This window comes from Ornithorhynchus anatinus, chromosome 17 (assembly GCF_004115215.2).
Source record: "Ornithorhynchus anatinus isolate Pmale09 chromosome 17, mOrnAna1.pri.v4, whole genome shotgun sequence".
Taxonomy (NCBI): Eukaryota; Metazoa; Chordata; class Mammalia; order Monotremata; family Ornithorhynchidae; genus Ornithorhynchus; species Ornithorhynchus anatinus.
The window spans coordinates 11,080,199-11,102,009 of record NC_041744.1 but is presented as its reverse complement, the minus strand read 5'-3'; the positions used below and the strand labels follow the sequence as shown (position 1 = coordinate 11,102,009).

At 48.2% G+C, this 21,811-nt stretch overlaps 2 protein-coding genes across 2 annotated transcripts; both read right to left on the bottom strand.

Moving 5' to 3' along the window:
* Window positions 1-5,974: 5,974 nt before the first annotated feature.
* Window positions 5,975-6,910, bottom strand: LOC100086696 (olfactory receptor 4D1-like). The gene has a single exon (XM_001516725.4). It carries the CDS (start codon window positions 6,908-6,910, stop codon window positions 5,975-5,977), a length of 936 nt encoding a protein of 311 aa, XP_001516775.4.
* A 5,444-nt stretch (window positions 6,911-12,354) lies between these two features.
* Window positions 12,355-13,281, bottom strand: LOC100087385 (olfactory receptor 4D1-like). The gene has a single exon (XM_001517291.2). The coding sequence runs from the start codon at window positions 13,279-13,281 to the stop codon at window positions 12,355-12,357; it is 927 nt and encodes a 308-aa protein (XP_001517341.2).
* Between the last annotated feature and the right edge of the window lie 8,530 nt (window positions 13,282-21,811).

The window sequence follows — 21,811 nt, the reverse complement described above, 5'->3', positions numbered from 1 at the left end:
AATGCCATCATCAGACACTGAGATTTCTATTTCTGAAGAAAACAGACAACTCCTTTCAGGCCTAGTGGCAGGTGGCTGAACCAGAAGACTGGGAGTCCCCTTTTAGTGCCACAGCTCTAAGCTTCCATGAATCTCCTTGAAGAACAGAACTCCATCCCCTACTTTCCATCCCACCCCCTCTCCTGCCATCCTCCTCACTCACACACGGTTTAGGACAAGACCCAGGGGAGGGTGAAGGCAAGGGATGTGGAAACTGGACAGGAAGTCATTCTGACCCAGCAGTGACCCAGGACGGACAGCAAGGGAAAGTGACCAGGACTCCTAGACCCTCCTAAATAGGGACTTGACCCCTCAGCTTCTCTTGACCAACCAGCCTCCGGCCAGCCTTAGAAAGCAGGGAGCTTAGGCAAACCGCTCGGCTATCCGACTCCATCCAGTCTGAAGAGACCTTCATTCTTCCTGCCTCCCCCAATCCTGCCCTGGACTCCTCCTCCATCTCGAAATCCTTCCTTCTGCAACCCCTTACACAAGAACCGTCCCATCTAACGGAGCCGCCACAGGCTGATTGGATCTTCTTATCTCCATGAGTCAGATCGGGTAACAACGGTCCGGGGGGGCGAGGCCAGGGAAGCCCGACAGATAACCTCTCAGGTAGCCCAGGCCAGGGCTTTGTCTGACCAGGGCTCAAGCTCTGCACCAAGACAGAGTGGACAGTATCCTGATTTGGGGGGGGGGGTACACCTCTCCATCTCCCACCTTCTTTCCAAAATCCCCCAGAAGGCCAGAAGGTCTTAGCTGAGGAACCTGAAGCCCAGACAGGGGCTGTTGGCTTGATATACGAACAAATTATGTGTTTCCATGTTTCTGAGTGCTGTGTGTGTGAGAGAGTGAGAGAGAGAGAGTGTGTGTGAGTGGGTACTAATGAGTGTGAGTGGGTGTGGCTGTGTGAGTATGTCTATACACTTGTGTTGGTGTGTGTGTATTTGTGTGTGTGTTAATGGGCCAGTGTATATATGTGGGAGAGGAGAGAGTGGCAGGGGGTGGGGTTTTCATCCTCTTCAGAACCCTCACCCGAGTTAACTCAATAAATACCACTGATAGATTGATTATTCAGCCTCTTTTTGAGCAGCACCTAGAAGAGAAATGCTCTAGCTCAGGGAGCTTTAGCCTGGAATCGGACAGATGGCCAGAAAAACTGCATCTGTATGACATCATCACAGTGAGCTGCAGGTAAGCCAGCCTGACATATGTGATATCACCTCCCCTCCAAGTTCCTCTTGGGAGCTGAAGGCTGAGCTGCTGTTGGGATTCCAGTCTGGAATTCCTAGAAATGGTTCCAACCCAGTAGCCCTGCTAGAGGTCTCACTGGTGCATGGGCTCCTGCCCAGACCTGAACCATCCAGCCCAAACCTGCCCTGCCTTGCCCACCCTGGCCCAGCCTGACTTAGCCCTGCCCAGCCTGGTGTCACTGTGTCAGTGCCACTGGCCTTGGTGGCTCCCTTGAGTTGACTAAATCAAGTTAATGCAGGCAGAAGAGGAAGGAGGAGGAAAGGAGACTGAAGAGGGAACAGAATCCCACCATTTCCAGCAACCCCTGTCGACCCACCACTGCCAGCTCTGGTACAGAAAGAGAGAGAGTGGGAGGCATTCAAAGGTAGGAGCTGAGAGAGGCCAAGCCTGACCCCCTAGGAGACCCCAATCCCAATTAGTAAAAAGCCTCATGCTGCTGGGGAACAGCCCTGGGGTCACCCCAGGGGTTTGAGCAGGAAACCTGGGCATTCCAAGGATCTGCTCCATTCAGGCTGCGAAGCATCCAGGCCAGGGCAGGACTGGTGTGTCTGAGGAGGAGGCGGGGATCTGAGCTGAGAAGCGGGAGAATCTTGGCTCTAAAGAGAATCATGTTCCCTTCCTCCACAGTGGAGTTGCCCTACCTTTGGGCAGCTGTGGGTTCTACCCTCCCCGGAGGTAGCCCTAAGAGTTTCTTTATTTTTAATGGTATTTGGTAAGCACTAACTATGTGCCAATCACTGCACTAAGTGCTGAGATAGATACAACTTAATCAGGCCAGTCCCAGTCCCACATAGGACTCACAGTCTTAATCCCTGTTTTACAGAGGAGATAACTGAGGCACAGAGAAGTTGAGTGACTTCCCCAAGTTCACACAGCAGACAAGTGATGGAGCTGGGATTAGAACTCAGGTCCCCGGCCTCCCAAGCCTGTGCTCCTTCCACTAGGTCACCCTGCTTACCCAAGAGTTGGGGCGTGGCTGGGAGGGAGATCTCCAAAGCTCTCCTGGATTCAATGGGTGGCGTAAGGGCTAATAATCAATGGTGGAACTTATTAACAATGATGTTATTGGTTAAGCATTTACTATGTGCCAAGCTCTGGGATGACTATGATAATTAGACCAGACCCAGTCCCTCTCCATTCCGGGGCCCACGGTCTAAGGGGGAGGGAGAAATCAATGTCTTAACCTCACTTTACAGGTTAGGAAGCTGGAGCCCAAAGAGGTTAATGTCACCCAGCCAACAAGTGGCAGACTAGATTAGATCTTGTATTTCCAGGTTCCAGGTCCCCTAATACCCAGTCCCAAGTTCTGTCCACTGGGCCAAGCTGCCTCCCTCGATGTTTCTTACTCACAGAGCCAGAAAAGATTTCCCCCCTTAGCCCTCTGTCAAGTGGACGAGTGGCCAGGTCTGTGGTGGATTGAGGGGGCAGGTTTCTTCATCCATGAGGTCTCCAGGATATGAGAATAATTGCCAAGAATCCCTTCTCTGGAGATGGAAAAGGACCAGGATCAGGAACAGGAGCCCAAACCAAAGCCAAAGCTACCCTTGAAATGCCTCAGCCTTTCCAGTTTCCCCATTCGTTGAATTAGCTTCAACCCACAGCCTGCTCTCTGCCACTCCCCCTACCACTCACTCCCTCACTCACCCCATCACTCACCCTGCTATTCAACCCTCCACTCACTCCACCAGTCACCCCTGAAACTCACCCACTCACCCTGCTACGTTCCCCTCCGCTCACCCCTGCCACTCTCCACCACTCACCCTGCCATTCATCTGACTCATTCACCCCTCCTCTCACCCTGTCACTCATTTCATCACTCAACCTACTTAAATGGGCCCAGACCAGGCCCATCAGCTGTCCTGGCCCAAAGTGGCTATGGTGGACACATGACCCCTACTTAGCATAAAGCTGGACAGAGAAGTTTGACTTGGAACAGAGAATCATGAGCCCAAGGCACAGCCGCATCCACGAAGGACGCTGACTCAAAATGGCAGAGCACCTACCCCTGCTCCCACATGCCCAAAATTCCAAAGACGGGCGCAGGGCAGAAGGACCAGAAGCATCTCACAGCATGAAAGCTGGGTGTGTGCTGGGAGGGAGGAGGACACCGAAACATTTTTGGAGCAGAGGGATTTATGTAACCTGGTAAAACCAAGCTTCATTCAATGCTGCCTTACATCAGTCAGTTGATCATTTGGGAGAGTACAATGTAACAGAGTTGGTAGTCACATTCCCTGCCCACAGCAAGCACGAAAACTGGGAATCAACAGCTGAAGCTTGACCAGCAGTGCTAATAAAAAAGGAGCAACTATCTTCAGACAAAAGCTTAGTAAGGAAATATAGACAAGGAGGCAAAGGTGCAAATATTAACCATGACCACACAAAGGACAGGTTTCTTGTATACACTGTGTGACTAAGACAGAGTTACACTCTGTTCTTTTCAACAGTAAATGTGTTCATAGGTGAATTTCACTGTCTGTGTCGTCTTCTTCAAATAATATGAAGAAGTATGGATGAATATGATTTGTGAGATCCTAATAAAACCTCTAGACTGTAAACTTCTAATGGGCAGGGAGCACATTGCCCGACTGTTGTATTGTGTACAGTGCTCTGCACACAGTAAATGGTCAATAAATACCACTGATCTCTTAAAATTGTATATATGACCAAGGTTCTTCTCAGAAATGTAGTAATAAGTGGCAATTACCTAACTGCTCTTAGGTAAATATCTATCAAATCCAGCAAGCCAATTGGCACTAGAAACCTCAATGTGTGTGAAGCAATAAATTACCACATGGAAAGTTTTAAACATTCTTTAGGGTCTAAATCTATGCTGACATGACTTTGGGAGACAGAAAGTTCTCCAGGGAAGGAAAATCTGGGTTCTGTTCTCTTCCTGGCCAATTTTAAAACCTGGTTTAACGGCTATGTTGCTACTGTGGGGTGATTTTTACTGTTGGTGATAATTTGTGCTATTTTAGCCATAGGCTTTGAATGTTATATAACTCTACTCGCCCTCTGAATTCTAGCTGAAGACCCAGTACCATCTATAGCCTGTTCCTGCCACTAAATTCTCTGTGATGTTTTGCTTGTTATTAAGGAATCTTTTTCCTCTGCTCTTAGTCAGGAATCATGGCTACGAATTGTAGCGTACTCTCCAGAGCTCTTAATACAGTGCCCTGCACACAGTAGGCTCTCAATAAATCCACTGACTGCTTATTCTATCTTTTCCTGAGCTTAGCGCACAGTAAGTGCTTAATGAAGGTTAGTATTAGGGGGGTTTTTTATGGTATTTGTTAAGCGTTTACCATGTTCTAGGCACTGTACTAAGCACTGGGGTAGATGCACGCAAATCAAATAGGACACGGTCTTGATCTCCATTTTACAGATGAGGTAACTGAGGCACAGAAAAGTTAAGTCACTTCCCTAAGGTCACACAGGAGACAAGTGGCAGAGTCAGGATTAGAACCCAGGTTCTTCTGACTACCTGGTCCGTACTCTGTCCACCAGGCCATGTTGCTTCCTATATTATTAATTAAGTCTTTGGTATTTTTCTACCATCTTCAGAGTGCAGAAAACTGTATTAAGTATTTGGGAGAGTAAACTCAAAGTGAAAGAATTGAATGCCTGCCCTTGAGGAGTAGAGTTAGGTGGCATTCAAAGAATATGGCTAAAATAATAATAATGGTATTTGTTAAGCACTTACTATGAGCAAAGCATTGTTCTAAGCGCTGGGGGGATATAAGGTGATCAGGTTGTCCCACGTGAGGCTCACAGCCTTAATCTCCATTTTACAGATGAGGTAACTGAGGCACAGAGAAGTTAAGTGACTTGCCCAAAGTCACACAGCTGACAAGTGGCAGAGTCGGGATTAGAACCCATGACCTCTGACTCCCAAGCCCGGGCTCTTTCCATTGAGCCACGAGAAACATTATTACCATCAACAGTAAGATGGTGTGTCGTACAGCGGCATAGAGCAGAAATCTCCCCACTCATTCAATTGTATTTACTGAGTGCAAAGCAATAGAAATAACCAGGTGATCCAGCTTTAATAAAATTGGCAGGGAGAAGAACAGAACCCAAACTTTCCTCCCCTGAAGCTTTTTCTGTCTCTCAAAGATAGATTGGCCTAATCTTTCCAGGAAAGTTTCAGAGATGGGGAGGGATTGTGGTGTGGCAGATGTAAAGTGGGAGGGACTTCTAGGCAGTTAGTGACTATGGACATTCTGCCTCCTGAATTTCTGAGAAATATCCTGCCCCTCAGAGATGTGCAACTCTCTCAACGCTGGGCTGTTTCCTGCTGATTTTGACATGGAAAAGTGGTGGGGCTCGGTGGAAAGAGCACAGGTTTGGGAGCCCAAGAACCGGGTTCTAATCCCAACTACAACTTGCCTGCTGCATCACCACTTTGCTGCTCTGTGCCTTAGTTTTCTCATCTATAAAATGGGGATAAGATATCTGTTTGGGGGCGTCAGAAAAACACCAAACAAGTGATGGTTCCTATGAGCACCCGGGCCCCTGGGTTACTTGCGGCTCATGACCCTAGCAGGCTCCCAGATTCAGTGAATTTGGCTGGTGCAAAGAACGAGATGTGGCTCCTCTTATTAAAGCCACAAGCAAAACCATTCTAGTCTGGGACAACCTCCAAGACAGTGGGCAGGAAGTTCACCGACCCAATCTTCGTTCACCCTCTCCCTGGAAGCATGATCCGTCCCCTTAACCTCCGCATGGCTGACCTCACCTCCTTGTTCCTCAGGGTGTAGATCACGGGGTTCAGCACAGGCGACAGGACGGTCAGAGCCACCGAGACCACCTTGTCCGGGGAGAAAGAGTCAAAGGGCCGGGCGTAGGTATAGACACATGGTACAAAGTGAAGAGACACCACGATGATGTGGGAGGTGCAGGTGGAGGTGGCTTTCCTCCTCCCTTCCTTGGAGTAGGACCTTAGCATCCTCAAGATGATCATGTAGGACGCCAGGAGGAGAATGAACCAGATGAGACTGAGCATTCCACTGTTGGTGATCATCAGGAGCTCCAGGATGGAGGTGTCGGTGCAGGCTAGCCTGAGGACCTGGGGAATGTCGCAGTAGAAATTATCCAGGACGTTGGGCCCACAGAACGGCAGCGGAAGCAGCAGAGCAAGCTGGAGGACCGAGTGGACCAAGCCAATGATCCAGGAAGTCACCACCAGCCCCTTGCACACCCTCCAAGTCATCACAGCCATATAGTGAAGGGGCCGAGAGATGGCCACGTAGCGGTCGTACGCCATCACCGACAGGAAGAAGACATCGGCACCTCCCAGCAGATGGAAGAAGAAGATCTGGGCCATACAGCCGCCGTAGGAAATGATCTTGGTCTCGGAGAGTAAGTCGGCCAGCATCTTGGGGGTGGTGATGGTGGAGAAGCAGATGTCCAAGGAGGCCAGGTTGAGGAGCAGGAAGTACATGGGGGTGTGGAGCCGGGGTTCACAGGTCAAGGTAACAATGATAAGGAGGTTGCCCAGAAGGGCTGCTAAGTAAGCCAGGAGAAACACCGGGAACAGGAAACCCTCCAGCTCCCGCACTGAGGAGAGGCCCAGAAAGACAAACTCTGACACCTTGGAGTTATTTATTAGTTCCATAGGATCCGGATGGTTCTCCCTAATCTATCTCAAAGGAAACCATGTGGGAACCATCCTCCAGCTCCCTTAGGCTAATGCAGAATGTTAATGAATGAATTAACCCACCTGATGAGGGTAGGGCCATCTCCTAGAAATCGTTCCAGCTGTGGAAAACAGTGAGCACCAGAAAGGTGGTTAAATGGGAGCCTCAGAGGCAAAGCTTCCTAGAGTCCTTTGTGTGTTAGACTTTCTTTGCATCTGCAATTGTTTTAGTTCTGTACAAACTGCTACTGCTCCTCAGATCCCAGCTCTGCCACTTGTAATCTTGGCTCTGCAACTTGTCTGTTGTCTGATCTTGGGCAAGTTGTTTCACTTCAGAAGCAACCTGAACTCAGGACACTCTCTCCCCTAATGAAGTAATGACAAGTCTTCTTGTCACCAACACTTGGAACAGTCTGTGGAATCGCCTAGCTCAGTCTTCAGAAACCATGGCTCCTGTTGCCCTTTTTTATTAAGATACTGGTTGAAAGCTTACTGTATATCAAGCACTGTCGTAAACTCTAGGGTAGATGTAGGTTAACCACATCAGTCAAAGTCCCTGCCTCACATGGGACTCATATTCTAAAAAGAGGGGAAAACAAGCATTGAATCCCTGTTTTACAGATGAGGAAACTGAGGCTCCTCACTCAAATCACACAGCAGGCAAACGGCAGACCTGTGGTTAGAAACCATCTCCATTCCCCAAAACAGCTCTGAGCTCTCCCTGACAGCCTCACTTAATCAATCATTTAGTGAGTGCTTTCTGGGTGCTGTGAAGTGTGCTGAGTGTGTGGGAGAGTACAATATAACCCTAGAGCTTCTGGTAGCCCCCGAAGATGGTCCAGCTGAGAAAGGCTTGGGATCCTTTCAGAGAACAGAACAGGAGAAACCTGGAAAAAAGCTAAAATGGGCAATGAGGGTCCAGTTCAAAGTGAAAGAGAACAAATGGAATAATGTAGCATAAGAAAGCATTCAGTTAACTGCAAAAAACAGTTCTGAATACTTGGTTCTGGGAGAGCAGAGAGTGGGAGAGAGAGTGAGGGTAGTTAAGGAGGGGTGAGAGTGAATTCTGAGAACACTATGAGGGGGTGTGGAATAGGGAAGGGACTGTGGTGGGAAGCAGATGGATGCGTGTGTGGGTCCTGAGCCTTGGGTTGGGCTGGTTGTCTGCTTTCCTCAATGTTTCCATTCCTCCCTCTTTAGGCCAGAAGGACTGTTACATAAGCCAGGAGAAACACCGGGAACAGGAAACCCTCCAGCTCCTGCATTGAGGAGAGGCCCAGAAAGGCAAACTCTGACACCTCGGTGTTGTTTACTAATTCCGTAGGATCCGGATGATTCTCTCAAATCTATCTCAAAGGAAACCATGTGGAAACCTTCATCCAGCTCCCTTAGGCTAATGAAGAATGTTAATAAATGAATTAACCCACCTGATGAGAGTAGGGCCAGCTCCTAGAAATCGTTCCAGCTGTGGAAAACAATGAGCACCGGAAAGGTGGTTAAAGGGGAGCCTCAGAGGCAAAGCTTTCCAGACTCCTTTGCGCGTTAGACTTTCGTTGCATCTATAATTGTTTTAGCTCCATACAAACTGCTCCTCAGATCCCAGCTCTGCCGCTTGTAATCTTGGCTCTGCAACTTGTCTGTTGTGTGATCTTGGGCAAGTTGTTTCACCTCAGAAGCAACCTGTACTCAGGACACTCTCTGCCCTAATCTACAACTCACATTTCCTCTCAATCCCCTTGCTCCACCCCTGTTCAAATGGAGTCTAGCACTCCTGCCTGGCTTATAAAGGCAGGAAAAGGGCCACTTCAGAGAGGCCCAGAGGTTGGCAAGTGATTGCACAGCTAAAAGCTAAGCAAACCATCTGACCACCCCATCCATGTCCTGTATGATTCTCTTTCAACTCATTACTTTATTCTTCCCAGACCCTGCGCTCCTCCCCACTCTGCTTTCCCAAACCACTTCCCCCCTACCGCTTTCTTCAAACTGTTTTTAAAAGACACCTCCTCCAGGAAGTACTCCCAGATTAATCATTGACCCTTCTGGCTCAGCCACTGCAGCAGCCCCCCAGGCTATGGATTATGAAATTTATCCACACGTGTTTGTTATTGATACCTATTACCACCCTCTTTCAACTATTGTTCCATCAGTTTTATGTCAGCTTGCCTTCCACATTAGGCTGTAAGCTCCTCAAGGGTAAGAATTGTACCTTCCACTTCTTCTGTAAGTCCTTCAACCCCCTAGTACACTGCTCTTAACACAATAGCATGGCCTAGTGGAAAGAGCACTGGCCTGGGAGTCAGAAGGGACTGGGTTCTAATCCTGACTCTGCCAAACACTTGTCATGTGACCTCAGACAAGTCATTTAACTTCTCTGTGCTTCAGTTCGGTTCTCTTCCTACTTAGTCCCTATCCCGCTTGCGGCTCGGAGTAGATGTCTATCCTAATTCACTTGTAGCTACCCCAGTGCTTAGAAGAGTGTTTGCCATATAGTAAGCTCTTAACAAATATCATTTAAAAAAAGGGCTCTCAGTACTGTTGAAGAGGAGGAGGAGGAGTCACATGAAAAGTCATTTAAAAAAGGACTGGCCTTTGTTGTTGATATGTGAAGAACACTGTACTAAGCACTTGGGAAAGCCCACTACGCTGAAGAGAGGGTGGCCACCGGTCCCCCACCTACCTTCATACTGGGCTGGAGACTCGGGACCTCACATCCTCCTGGTGTGTCCTCACTGCCTCGGTGCCTCAGAATCTGCCCTGGCCCAGCCTGGCCTCCCATATAGCCGAGCTTGTTTCCGGGAGACATTCCAGAGGGAGATGCATTGGCTGGAGCTGAAGCAGCCACTTGGGAGAGTTGTCAAGAGGCAGGGTGGATGCAGGGGGAGTTATTAAACTATACCCATAGAGGAGAAAGTTCTGCCGGGGGCCTAAAACCCCAGAGACATTCCAGGAAAAGAGCCAGGGTGTGGACCCCTGGACGAGGACCGAGGTATACGCTAGAAGATGGGAAGTGAGGCCCACACATATGAGAGACCTCACCTGCACCTGTGCATCCTCCCCACCCAGGCCCACAGCTTCTCTCCATCACCGGTCCATCTTCCCACATGGGGGGCAGGTGCCAGAGGGGCTGCTGGTTGTTACCAAAGCTACCATCCTGGAGAGGGAGCCCTGGGGGGGGGCTGGTGCAGGGGGAGTCATTAAATGGTGCCACGTTGGTTCTTGCCCCCACACCCTCTTTCTCTCTCTCTCTTTCATGCTCAGAAACATTAAAGCCTTTGTCTGGAGGCTCCAGCCCCAGAGACACCTCAGAGGAAGTCCGACATCCAGGGAAGGTGAATAATGATTAATAAATAAGTTGCATCAAACATCACCTTGTTCTCCCTCCGCAGACTGTGAGCCCCTTATAGGACAGGGGCTGAGCCTAACCCGATTGCCTTAGTGTAGTGCTTAACAAATACCACCCTTATTATTATCACCAAACCAGTTCACCCCAGAGGACCCAGAGGCCCATCCCAACATACACAATGTCCTTTCTCCTTCACATATGACCCTTGACTCAGTCCAACTTCCACCCTCTCTGACAGTTGAACTAAGTCAGCAGCAGCATCAGTGGTATTTACTGATAGCTTATTAAGTGCAGAACATTATACTAAACTCTTGGGAGAGTACAATACCACAAAGTTGGTAGACAAGTTCCCTGCCCACAATGAGTTTATAGTCTGGAGAGGGAGACAGATTTACTCCTTTCCTCTCTCATCAGATTCCTTCCCACCCCTTATTCAGCCACAGAGAAACTGGAAGGCTACAAGACCTGGGAATGTCCACTGGCAGAAGAGTTAGATTAAATCAGTGGTATTTATTGAGGCAGGCAATCGTCCTGAGCGCTTACTGCGTGCAGTACACTGTACTAAGTGCTTGGGAGGGTACAATATAACATAAACAGACATATTCCCTGCCCACATTGAGTTTATAGTCCAGAAGGGAGAGAAAGACATTAAAATAAATTAAAGAGAGGGAAAATGGTAGAGCATAAGAATGCATACATAAATTTTATGAGGCTGAGGATTGGGTACACATCAAATGACAGAAACAGCACAGCCTAGTGGATAGAGTATGGGTCAGGGAGTCAAAAGGAGCTGAGTTCTAATCCCAGCTCTGCCATTTGTCTGTTGTGTGACCCTTGGGCAAGTCACTTACCTTCTCTGTGCCTCAGTTACTTCATTTCTAAAATGGGGATTGAGAGTGTGAACTCCAAGTGGAACAGGGACTATGTTCAACCCAATTTCGATGTATTTACCTCAGCGCTTAGTTCAGTGCCTAGCACATAGTAAAGGCTTAACAAATACAATAATCATCATCATCAATTTTTAAAAAGTGCTCCTGTAGTTGTGTTTATAAGGCCACTCACTATGTCCCAGTGGGCTAGAGGAACTATCAAACTTCTGTTGAAAATCTTAGCTTTCTATTATTTTTATGATATTGGTTAAGAGCTTACTATGTGCCAGGCACAGTATTAAACGCAGGGGTAATTGGGTTGGACACAGTCCATATCCCACATGATGCTCACAGTTTTAATCCCCATTTTACAGGTGAGGTAACTGAGGCACAGAGAAATTAAGCAACTTGTCCAGGGTCAAAGAGACAAGTGGCAGAGGTGAGATAAGAACCCAGGTACTCAAACAACCAGATGTGGGCTTTTTCCATTAGGCCACGCTGCTTCTCATTCTAGAACACGGACAGTTATTGAGCTTGGGGGAGTCAGGTGCTTAGGAGAAGGAGGTTAGAGAAAGAAGTCCAAATTATGGTCCCAGATCCAGGAGGGTGGCAAACCGAGAGAAGACAGGATGTTCTTGGAATCTCAGGAACCTTTGTATCGAGCCCTATTCAGAAGAATGAAGTGCTTCTGCTAGTCACCAGAGATGACCAACCTGAAATATTCAAAACACTGTAGCTGAGTGGGCGGAGACCTGGAGTACACAGCAGGAAATTGGCTGGTCCATCTGTCCTCCTGCCCTCCTTCTGCCAGGGAGAGAAGATGCATCTACGTGCAGAGAAGCAAAAGAGTTCTGGTTCCCTGGCTGGATCTGTTCCATTTGGTGCTCTTCCTGGTTCTGTCTGTTAGAGCTCAGGTTTTCCAGGAGAGAGATCAGATCAAAGCCAGAGGAGACCTGTCATGGGCACATCTAGAGTCAGTTTCCGTTAATCAATCGATCAATGGTATTTATTGAGTATTATTATTGAGTACCTGCTATGTGCAGAGCACTGTCCTAAGCTTCTGGGAGAGTACAATACAACAGAGTTGGAAGACATGTTCCCTGCTCAATGAAGCTTACACTCTAGACATTATCCCTCCACAGACAACCTCCCTTGTCTCAGAAATGATTACTGCCCCCTCCTCTGGACCTTCACTGAGACTTTCACTCCCTTCAAGCCTGTAAAAGTCGCTTCTTTAACCTCTTCATAGCTAATTTCACCTCTCTGTTCCTCAGGGAGTAGATCATGGGGTTCAGCATGGTGGGCAGAACCGTATCACAGACGGAGACCGCCTTGTCCATGGGAAATGGGGTGAAGGGTCGGGCGTAGATGTAGATACACGGCACAAATTGCACAAAGACCACGATGAGGTGGGAGGTGCAGGTGGAGGCGGCTTTCCTCCTCCCTTCCTTGGAGTGGGACCTCAGCATCCTCAGGATGACCGTGTAGGATGCCAGGAGGAGGAGGAACCAGATGAGAACGAGCAGCCCGCTGTTGGAGATCATCAGGATCTCCAGGACGGAGGTGTCGGTGCAGGCGAGCCTGAGGACCTGGGGGACGTCGCAGTAGAAGTTATCCAGGATGTTGGGGCCGCAGAATGGCAACCGGTACAACAGAGCTAGTTGGGCGCTTGAGTGCACGAACCCCACCACCCAGGCGGCCAGGATCAGCCCCACACATACTGGGGTGTTCATGACGGCTGTGTAGTGCAGGGGTCGGGAAATGGCCACGAAGCGGTCGTACGCCATCACCCCCAGGAAGAACATGTCAGCCCCTCCAAAGAAGTGGAAGAAGAAAATCTGGGCCATGCAGCCATCGAAGGAAATGGTATTAGTGGGGGAGAGGAAGTCCACCAGCATCCTTGGGAGTGTGACGGAGGAACAGAAAATATCTATGACAGAGAGGTTGCGCAGCAAGAAATACATGGGGGTATGGAGCCAGGGGTCACAGGTCACGGTGACCATGATGAGGAGGTTACCCAGCAGAGTCGTGGAATAGATGAATAGGAACACCATGAACAGGACAACCTGTAGCCCCCGGTTCTGAGTGAGGCCCAAGAAGACAAACTCTGATACGATTGAGCCGTTTCCCACCTCCATCAGGTCCAGGAAAAGCCTCATAACTCCTGGAGTGAAAATGACAACAATGTAACCCAAGAGAAAACTCCCCCTGCGCTCTGGAAAAGTTTCCAAGGGATCAGAATCAACCCCTCCACAGTCCTATCCCCTCAATCTTGGGAACTTTTCAATTGTCTGGGAAGCCTGCCCATACAAAGTGATGGAATGATGCAGAAACCCACAGCAGTTGATTTCCCATAATCGTACCCCTATAACAGGTCCCTCAGAAAAGGGAATTCCAAGCTAGAGCCTTCTCACCCCTGTGGACAGAGAGCCACAACCCTGTATGGGAGGCTTTACCACCAATCTCTACTTAACAGAGAAACCCTACAGAAATATCCATAACTCCCTGTCCTGCCCAAGGCTCTTCACCAATCAGATGGTTCGGGAAGCGTAACGATTCCACATTCATCCTTCCCAGACCATTCATCCTTCCCAGACCTTTCGTGACTATAAATTTCAGTTGTGTCTCATGTGAACATTCATTTCTTTTTTTTTAATGGCATTTGTTAAGCAGTTACTCTGTGCTCTGGGCACCGTACTAGGAGCTCGGGTAGATACAAAATAATCAGTTTGGACAGTCCATGACTCACATGGGACTCCCATTCTTAATCCCCATTTTACAAATGAGGTAACTGAGGAAGAGAGAAGTAAAGTGACTTGCCCAGGGTCACACGGCAGACAAGTGGAGGGGCAGGGGGATAGTAACTCCCAACTGACATGCATCCTACATGTGATTTCCATGGAGATACCATCCATCATTGTTTCATTCTCACCTAGCACTGTAACTGGGGCAGATACAGGATAATCAAGTTGGGCACAGTCCCTATCCCACATGGGGCTCATAGTCTACATGGGAGGGAGAACAGGGACTGAATTTCATTTGACAGATGAGGAAACTGAGACACATAGAAACTATTGGCTTATCCAAGGTCATACAGCAGGTAAGTGTGGGGGGGCTGAGATTAGAGCACAGGTCCTCTGACCCTAGGTCCATGCTTTTTCAACTAGGACAAATTGCTTCTACTTGGTATTATACAGCCAACCCATTTCCCCCTGACCTTGGCAGTTCCTCGTAGGGCTGGCTGCCCTCTTCCACCACCACCATTATCATAAACAACACTAACTGGGAACATATTGCACTCTTGGAATTATGAGAGATATAGAGAAAGGCAGAGAGACAAATGCAGAGAAAAGGTATACAGATAGTGGCAGAGGAGACAGAGGAAAAACAGAGAAACAGAGTAAAGGCAAAAACCCTGAGACTGCAGGAGAGCCGACGGCAGAGACTTGCTGAGCCACAGTTGGAGGAAAGATGTAGAAGCAGAGGCAGAGCAAAGAAGAGGGGAGAGGAAGGAAGGAAAAGACAGAGAGAGTTCAGTCCCAGAAATCAGGGCTGCACTTGCAGCTTCTGCTAGAGGAATACAAGCCACAGGAAAAGAAGGAAGAAGAGGTGACCACAGGGAAACGTCACAAGTAGGGGGTCCTAATTTTAGGGGTCCCTTATCTCTACTTCAGAGCTGGGGTGTCCCCCGTAAGGCCAATCTGGATTGACATGTCCCAGACTTCCTGAACCTGCAGAAGATGGACACTCCACTGCTTACAAGGATGTGCCCCGCGGCTCCTCTCCCCTCCTTCCCCCCAGATCCTTTACCCAGCCCAAGGCCAGTCATCCCGCTCAGGGCTGATTCCTCAGAGGAATGTCCCTTTATTCCACTATCAGGGCTCCCAGTTTTAGAATCGTTGGGCAAATCTGAGATGGGAGACGTTCCCAGGACGGTGCCAAGAGGGACAGGGCCTTGGGCAGGGATGGATCCCTTCAATCAGTCATATTTATTAACAGCTTCAGCCTTCTCATATCCATGAGGTTTGCCCTGGATGGCCTGGAAACCCAGCCTCTCTCACCTCCGAACTCAGGAGCCTGGCCAGTCTGCCCCTGCAGCTCCTCACCCCACTCCCTCTTCCTAGTACACTGAAATCGTAGCCTAGTAGACAGAGCCTGAGACCGGGAGTCAGGAGATACAGATTCTAATCCCAGTCCTGCCACTGGCTTTCTGGATATGATCTTGGGGAAGCCATTTTACCACTCTGTGCCTCTGTTTCTCATTTCCCAACTGGCAATAAATACCTGGTCTGCCTCCCTCTGAGACTGTAAGCCCAGAAGTGAACAGAAACTGTGTCCTGTTGATTTTCTGATATCAATCCCAGTGTTTAGTACATAGTGAATGCTTAAGAAATACCGTCATCCCTATTACATTCTCAAAGCCAAATCCCTCACAGTGTGCTTACTCCCTCTACTCTGACCCCCAGACAACCTCATCCCCTCCTTCAGCCTCTCACTAAACCAAAGGTTCTTTACCTCCTGGTTCCTGTCATTCTCCCCATAGGGCCTCCCAGCAGCAGCATCGAGAGTTTCCTTTCTTCTGGACCAGAGCCGGGGTCTCACATCTTCCTGATGCTGCCTCACTGCCCAGCCTCAGTCTCCCTTGCCCAGCCCCATCCTCTTTAGAGCTGATCTGGGGCCCCCGGAGATGTAGCCAAGGAAGGAACAAGGCCTAACACTGAGGCAGCTGCCTGGGAGACTGAGCCAGTGGAATATGTGCAAGGGGAGTTATTAAGTGCACCCTCCCACACACAGATACACATAGGTTCTTGGTGTCCCCAAGGAACAGCTGCAATTGCCATCCAGTGGCTACACGGAAGAGCCATCTCTCAAGGGAGTTGGACACAGAAGTCACTGCAGTGTCTAGCTCCCCTGTCTCTGTGGGAGAGCAGATCATAAGGGAGGTGGCCGAGGAGTTGTTTGAGACATGGCGGGTGGCAGTGGAGGGAGAAGAGGGTGTTCTGGGAGCAGGCCCGCTGCTGCAAACACAGGAGAAGCTTCGGGAGGAAGAAGGTGAACTGTTCAGTTCAATATCAGTTCAATAGGTGAACTGATTTTCTTCAACAGTCTAACATCCTCAACCAATCACAGGAACTGTTCTTCCTCCAGCGGTCTCCCCGTCGATGGGAGTCAACTGCGACCCAGGCTGCTTAATTATGTCCGAGTGACTCAGAAGTGTGCAAATGGCAACCTATCAGAGAAAATGTTTCAAGAGAGAGCCACCCAGTTGACACATTTAACACGGTGAACAACTGGGCCAGAATTTGCAGAATTTATCGAGCAGTTGAAAATAAAACAAAGTTGCTAATAATAATTATTATTATGGTATTTGTTAAGTGCTTACAGTGTGCCAGACACTACTAAGCGCTGGGGTGGATACAAGCAAATCAGGTCAGACACAGTCCCTCTTCCAGATGGGGCTCACAATCTCATTCCCCATTTTACAGATGAAGTAACTGAGGCACAGAGAAGTTAAGTGACTTGCCCAAGGTCACAGAGCAGACAAGTGGTAGGAGCCAGGATTAGAATCCATGACCTTCTGACTCCTCCTGTAGGATACCAAGAGGAAGATGAACCAGAGGAGAATGAGCAGCCGGCTGTTGGAGATCATCAGAGGCTCCAAGAGGGAGATGTTCGCACAGCTTAGCTTGAGGACTTGGGGGACGTCACAGGAGTAGTTATCCAAGATGCTGGGGCTGCAGAAAGGCAACCGGACCAGCAGAGCAAGCTGGAAAATTGAGTGTACAAAGTCCTCCAACCAGGTGACCAGCATCATCCCCAAGCACCAAACACCTCGTCATGGTGGCCGAGTAGTAATAATGTTGCTATTTGTTAAGCGCTTACTATGTGCAGAGCACTGTTCTAAGCGCTGGGGTAGACATAGGGGAATCAGGTTGTCCCACTTGGGGCTCACAGTCTTAATCCCCATTTTGAGGTAACTGAGGCACAGAGAAGTTAAGTGACTTGCCCAAAGTCACACAGCTGAGAAGTGGCAGAGCCAGGATCCGAACCCATGACCTCTGACTCCCAAGCCCGGGCTCTTTACACTGCGCCATGCTGCTTCTCCAAGGAACATCACACCCTGCAGCCCCCGGCTCTGGTGGGGCCCAGGATGACAAACTCTGACACTGCCAAAATGTTTCCCAGCTCCATTCAGTCGGGACTCTGGTGCCAGCTCCCCCAGAGACAAGAGACGGACAATAGGGGTCAGTGAAAACAATCAAAACCCTAGAATCCAAATATTGAAAAGACTCTAGGTTATGAAGTCTAATCATTATCAATTTATCATATTTACTGAGTACTTACTGTTTGCAGAGCACTACATTAAATCAGTTACAAGATAATCAGGTCAGACTCAGGCCCTGTATCACACGAGGCTCACAATCTGAGTAGGAAGGAAAATCCCCATTTTACAGATGAGGAAACTGGAGCCCAGAGAAGTGAAATGCTTGCCCAAGGTCACTAAGCAGGCAAACATAATGACTTGATTGGGGTATTGAGAATTAATCAGGGAAGGCTTCAAAGAAGAGGTGAGATTTGAGGAGGGCTTTAAAGATAGGAAGAGCTTCTGTCTGAAGGGTTTGGGAAGGGGTAGGGAGTTCCCGTCTCCAGGAACAACATCAGGACAGGGTTGGAGGCAGGAGAATGGACCCTTTCAGCCATCAGCAGTTTTTATCGAGCACCTTCTGTAGACAATACACTGTTCTAAGTCCTTGGGAAAGTTCAGTAGATGTAAAAGATTCATTTCCTACCGTCATCCAACTTACAGTCTAATGGGGAGACAGATACTCATTTTTTATAAATAGTGGAAGCAGAGATCCGAGTCAGAGACGAAGCTGGTAGAAACCAGAATGGGGAGAGTACGTGCTCAATAAATACCACTGATTGATATTGATATTTCTGCTCCCAAGAGCCACTTTTGTCACGTAGAACTGAAACTCTGTGGCATGATAGTTTCTATCTATGAGCAGTCTCAAGATGGAGTATCTTTGTTCTTGGTGCTTCTCTCTGTCTGAATCCCAGCTCTGCTAGATAATGACAATATTTGTTAAGCCCTTTTTATGTGTCAAGCATTGTGCTGAGCATTGGGGTGGATACAGAGAATCAGGTGGGACATAATCTCTGTCCCACATGGGGCTCTCAGCCCCTGAGAGCCAGCACGTATGAGTGTCCAGTAGTCATCATGTCCTCGGCTTGTGATTGCCCTGTTCTATCTCTCCTTGCCTGGTCTGGAGGCTGAATCTTCTCCAGGAATTTTCCAGGGCTCAATCTGCTGAGCAGTCATCTCAGAGTTTTCTTGTCCATGTGTGTGCGTGCGTGTATGCGTGTGTGTGTGTTGCAACCAACCAGCCTGAAACTTTTTAATAACTCCCCCTGCATCAGTCCCTTCAGCTGTTCACTCCCTGGGGAAGCTGCCTCTGTAATGACCAGTGTCCCCTCCGTAACATTCCAACCCCCTGGGACTCAAAGAAGCTTTATTGGAGATTGGGATGGGGCAGGGGAGATGAGGACAGTCCTGTGAAGACGAACCAGGAAGATGGAAGGCTCTGAGCTCCTGTGCCAGGCGAAGGTAGGTGAGAGGTCACGGACATTACTCTTCTCAGTTGCCCCGGCCGGGCACCAAGACCTGACAGGCAGGTGTCCATTTCAGCTCTGAAGGCAGCTCCAGACGGGGCCATTCGGGTGGCTGGGGAGCAGGAAGGCAGGCTCCCGAGTCACAGATGTCTCTGAATGAACCACCAAGGAGTCCGGGCTGCTGATGGATGTCAATGCTGCATCCACTGCTAAGATGCTTGTCTGTCTAATGCAAGCGATAATATAAATAACATCAAGCTGATGATCTGAGAACACCTGGGAAGGGAGAAAGAATGTCATAGAAATCCTTGGGTACCAAAGATCCAAGCTCATTTTCTTTCCTCTGTCTCTCCCTCTCCTCTCTCTCTCTTTCTCTCTCTCACAGACACAAAACCAGGCACACAGTACTGTATTATGAGACTGTAATTTCTACTCATCCGTGCTTTACTTTTTTGAATTTCTGAGAATTGTAAAATTGTAAAAATAGACCTGGAAGGGACTTTTTTAAGATCATCTGGCCCAATCCCCTGTCCTCAGACAGGTGCTAACTAAATCCCATGAAGCAGTTCAGTGGAGGAGTTGCCACATCTGCCCATGGCGGTCCACGCCAATGTTGAATCATCTGGGCTATCAAGAAATCCCCTTTTGCCAACTTTAATTCCTCTTGCTTTCAGTGAAGTCCATTGTCTCAGTGGGTCTCTGTGGACTTCCGTGAGCCTCGGTGGGCAGGGGGAACAGCTAATCAGTACATCCCATTCTTAGGCCAGAAGTTAGTGATTCAAGCCACCTCTCAGCCTTATTTCCCCAAGCAATCACCCATCAGTGGTATTTATTGACTGCTTACTCTGTGTAGAGAACCGAACTAATCCCTTAAAAAAGTACACTATCAATCAGTGGTATTTATTGAGCACTTACTATGTACAGAGCCCTGCACTAATCGCTTGAGAGAGTACAAAATAAACGATTTGGTAGATATGTTCCCTGCCCTCAATGAATTTAGTCTAGAGGGATGAGCTTACAGACTAATCAAGTTCAAATCTGAAACCCCTTTCCCTTTTTTCACAGACCCTACTTCCCAGCCTTTCCACCATACTTTTCTTTACACTCTCTCCCCTTCCTTCACAACCTTTCTCAAGTATGGAGCTTAGAACTGTACATGTTGGTATAATCCAGATTCCTTTTTTTTTAATGGTCTAGGTTAAGCGCTTACTATGTGTCAAATACTGTTCTAAGCGCTGGAGTAGAAATAAGATAATTAGGTGGGACACAGTCCCCGTCCCTCATGGCTCTCACAGTCTAAGTAGAAGGGAGAACAGGAGAACTGAGGCACAGAGAAGTTAAGTGATTTGTTCAAGGTCACACAGCAAGCAATTGGCAGAGCTGGGATTAGAACTCAGGTCCTCTGACTCCCAGACCCATGCTCTTTCCACTAGGTCACATTGCTCCATGATCCTGGTACAGGCTGGAGACAGCATTCAGCCTGATTATCCTGTATCTAGCCCAGTTTTTAGCACAATGTTTAACATAATAAACCCTTAATGAATACCACCATTACTGATTATTGTTATTAACTGACGTTCAGGCCTTTAACTAGACATTTGAGGACCTAGGGCAAGAAAGGAAATTTGCCCCCACACAAGAGCTTTTTTGGGTGTCGACACCCGTAGTTTATCAGGCCTGGCTGCGGCAAGCTGGCGCTTGGTGGGGGAGAAGAGATTTAAAGAACAAAACTACCACTACTTCTGTGGTCTGCCCCTCCTGGATCTAGCGCAGGAGGCTTCGGTTCCAGGATCCGGATCTCTTCTGCGGGAAGCAGCGTGGCTCAGTGGAAAGAGCCTGGGCTTCGGAGTCAGAGGTCATGGGTTTGACTCCCGGCTCTGCTTGTCAGCTGTGTGACTGTGGGCAAGTCACTTAACTTCTCTGTGCCTCAGTTACCTCATCTGTAAAATGGGGATTAAGTGTGAGCCTCACAAGGGACAACCTGATTACCCTGTATTTACCCCAGCACTTAGAACAGTGCTCTGCATGTAGTAAGCGCTTCACAAATACCAACACTATTATTATTATTCTGCCTGAAAAGATCTTTCCTCTGCCACATTGGTGTTTGATTTCCAATTCTTAAGTGCCTTGATCTTACCCACCTCCCTACTGGCTTTCATCCTCTTTTGTATGGCCTCCTCTCCAATTTATCTGTTTCCCCTTCTATGCCATAAGCTTGTTGTGGGTGGGGAATGCGTCCACCGACTCTGTTATACTGTACTCTCTCAAACTCCTAGTACAGTGCTCTGCACACAGTAAGCACCCAAAAAATACAACTGATTGGTTGATGAGGGCTGAGGAGCCCAGGTTCTAATATCCAGTTTGTCCTGGGTCATTCCTTGTCTCTGGCAGGCAGCCTTATTTATCCAGGGCTTTCGGTTCCTATAGCTATTTAGATTTGGCTCTTGACATCTGACCGTAGGTCTCTGGTTGAGGTCCACATTTCCTGACATCAGAGGCAGTTGACAGAATCTTCTACAAGTACTGGGAGTAGGGCAACAAGAACTTTGACAAGAACAAGCAATCCGCTGTTAATTTATCTTCCAACTCTTCAGGATATTTATCTGTCTCTGCCTTCCACCCCATTACATACAGCACATGATGTGAAAAGAACTTTCATGAAAATGAGCCAAGGGTGAATTAACAGCTAAAAAATTAATAAAATTAATGAGCTATGTGTGACTAAGAAATGTACTTTAGTATGGGATTTATCTTTAGAAATTGATTTATTTAAGCAACCAAAATCTCCCCTCATATACTATTTTTTTTAAGACCACTTATTTATGGTTCCGGTTAGGATTCCTTCCTTTAGATCTCATGCCCGAGACGTTAGTTAATTATAGAAGCCATCACAGAGGAATCACCTGACTATAAGAGTAACTTCAATAAATAATTTTGAACAAACGAAGGAGCAGAAACAGGTAGTTTGCTGTTTAATGAAGAAAGACGCTGCCAGTTAATTCCAACTTTCAGCTTAGAAACTGTGACTGACTAATGACCACCACTTAAAAATTG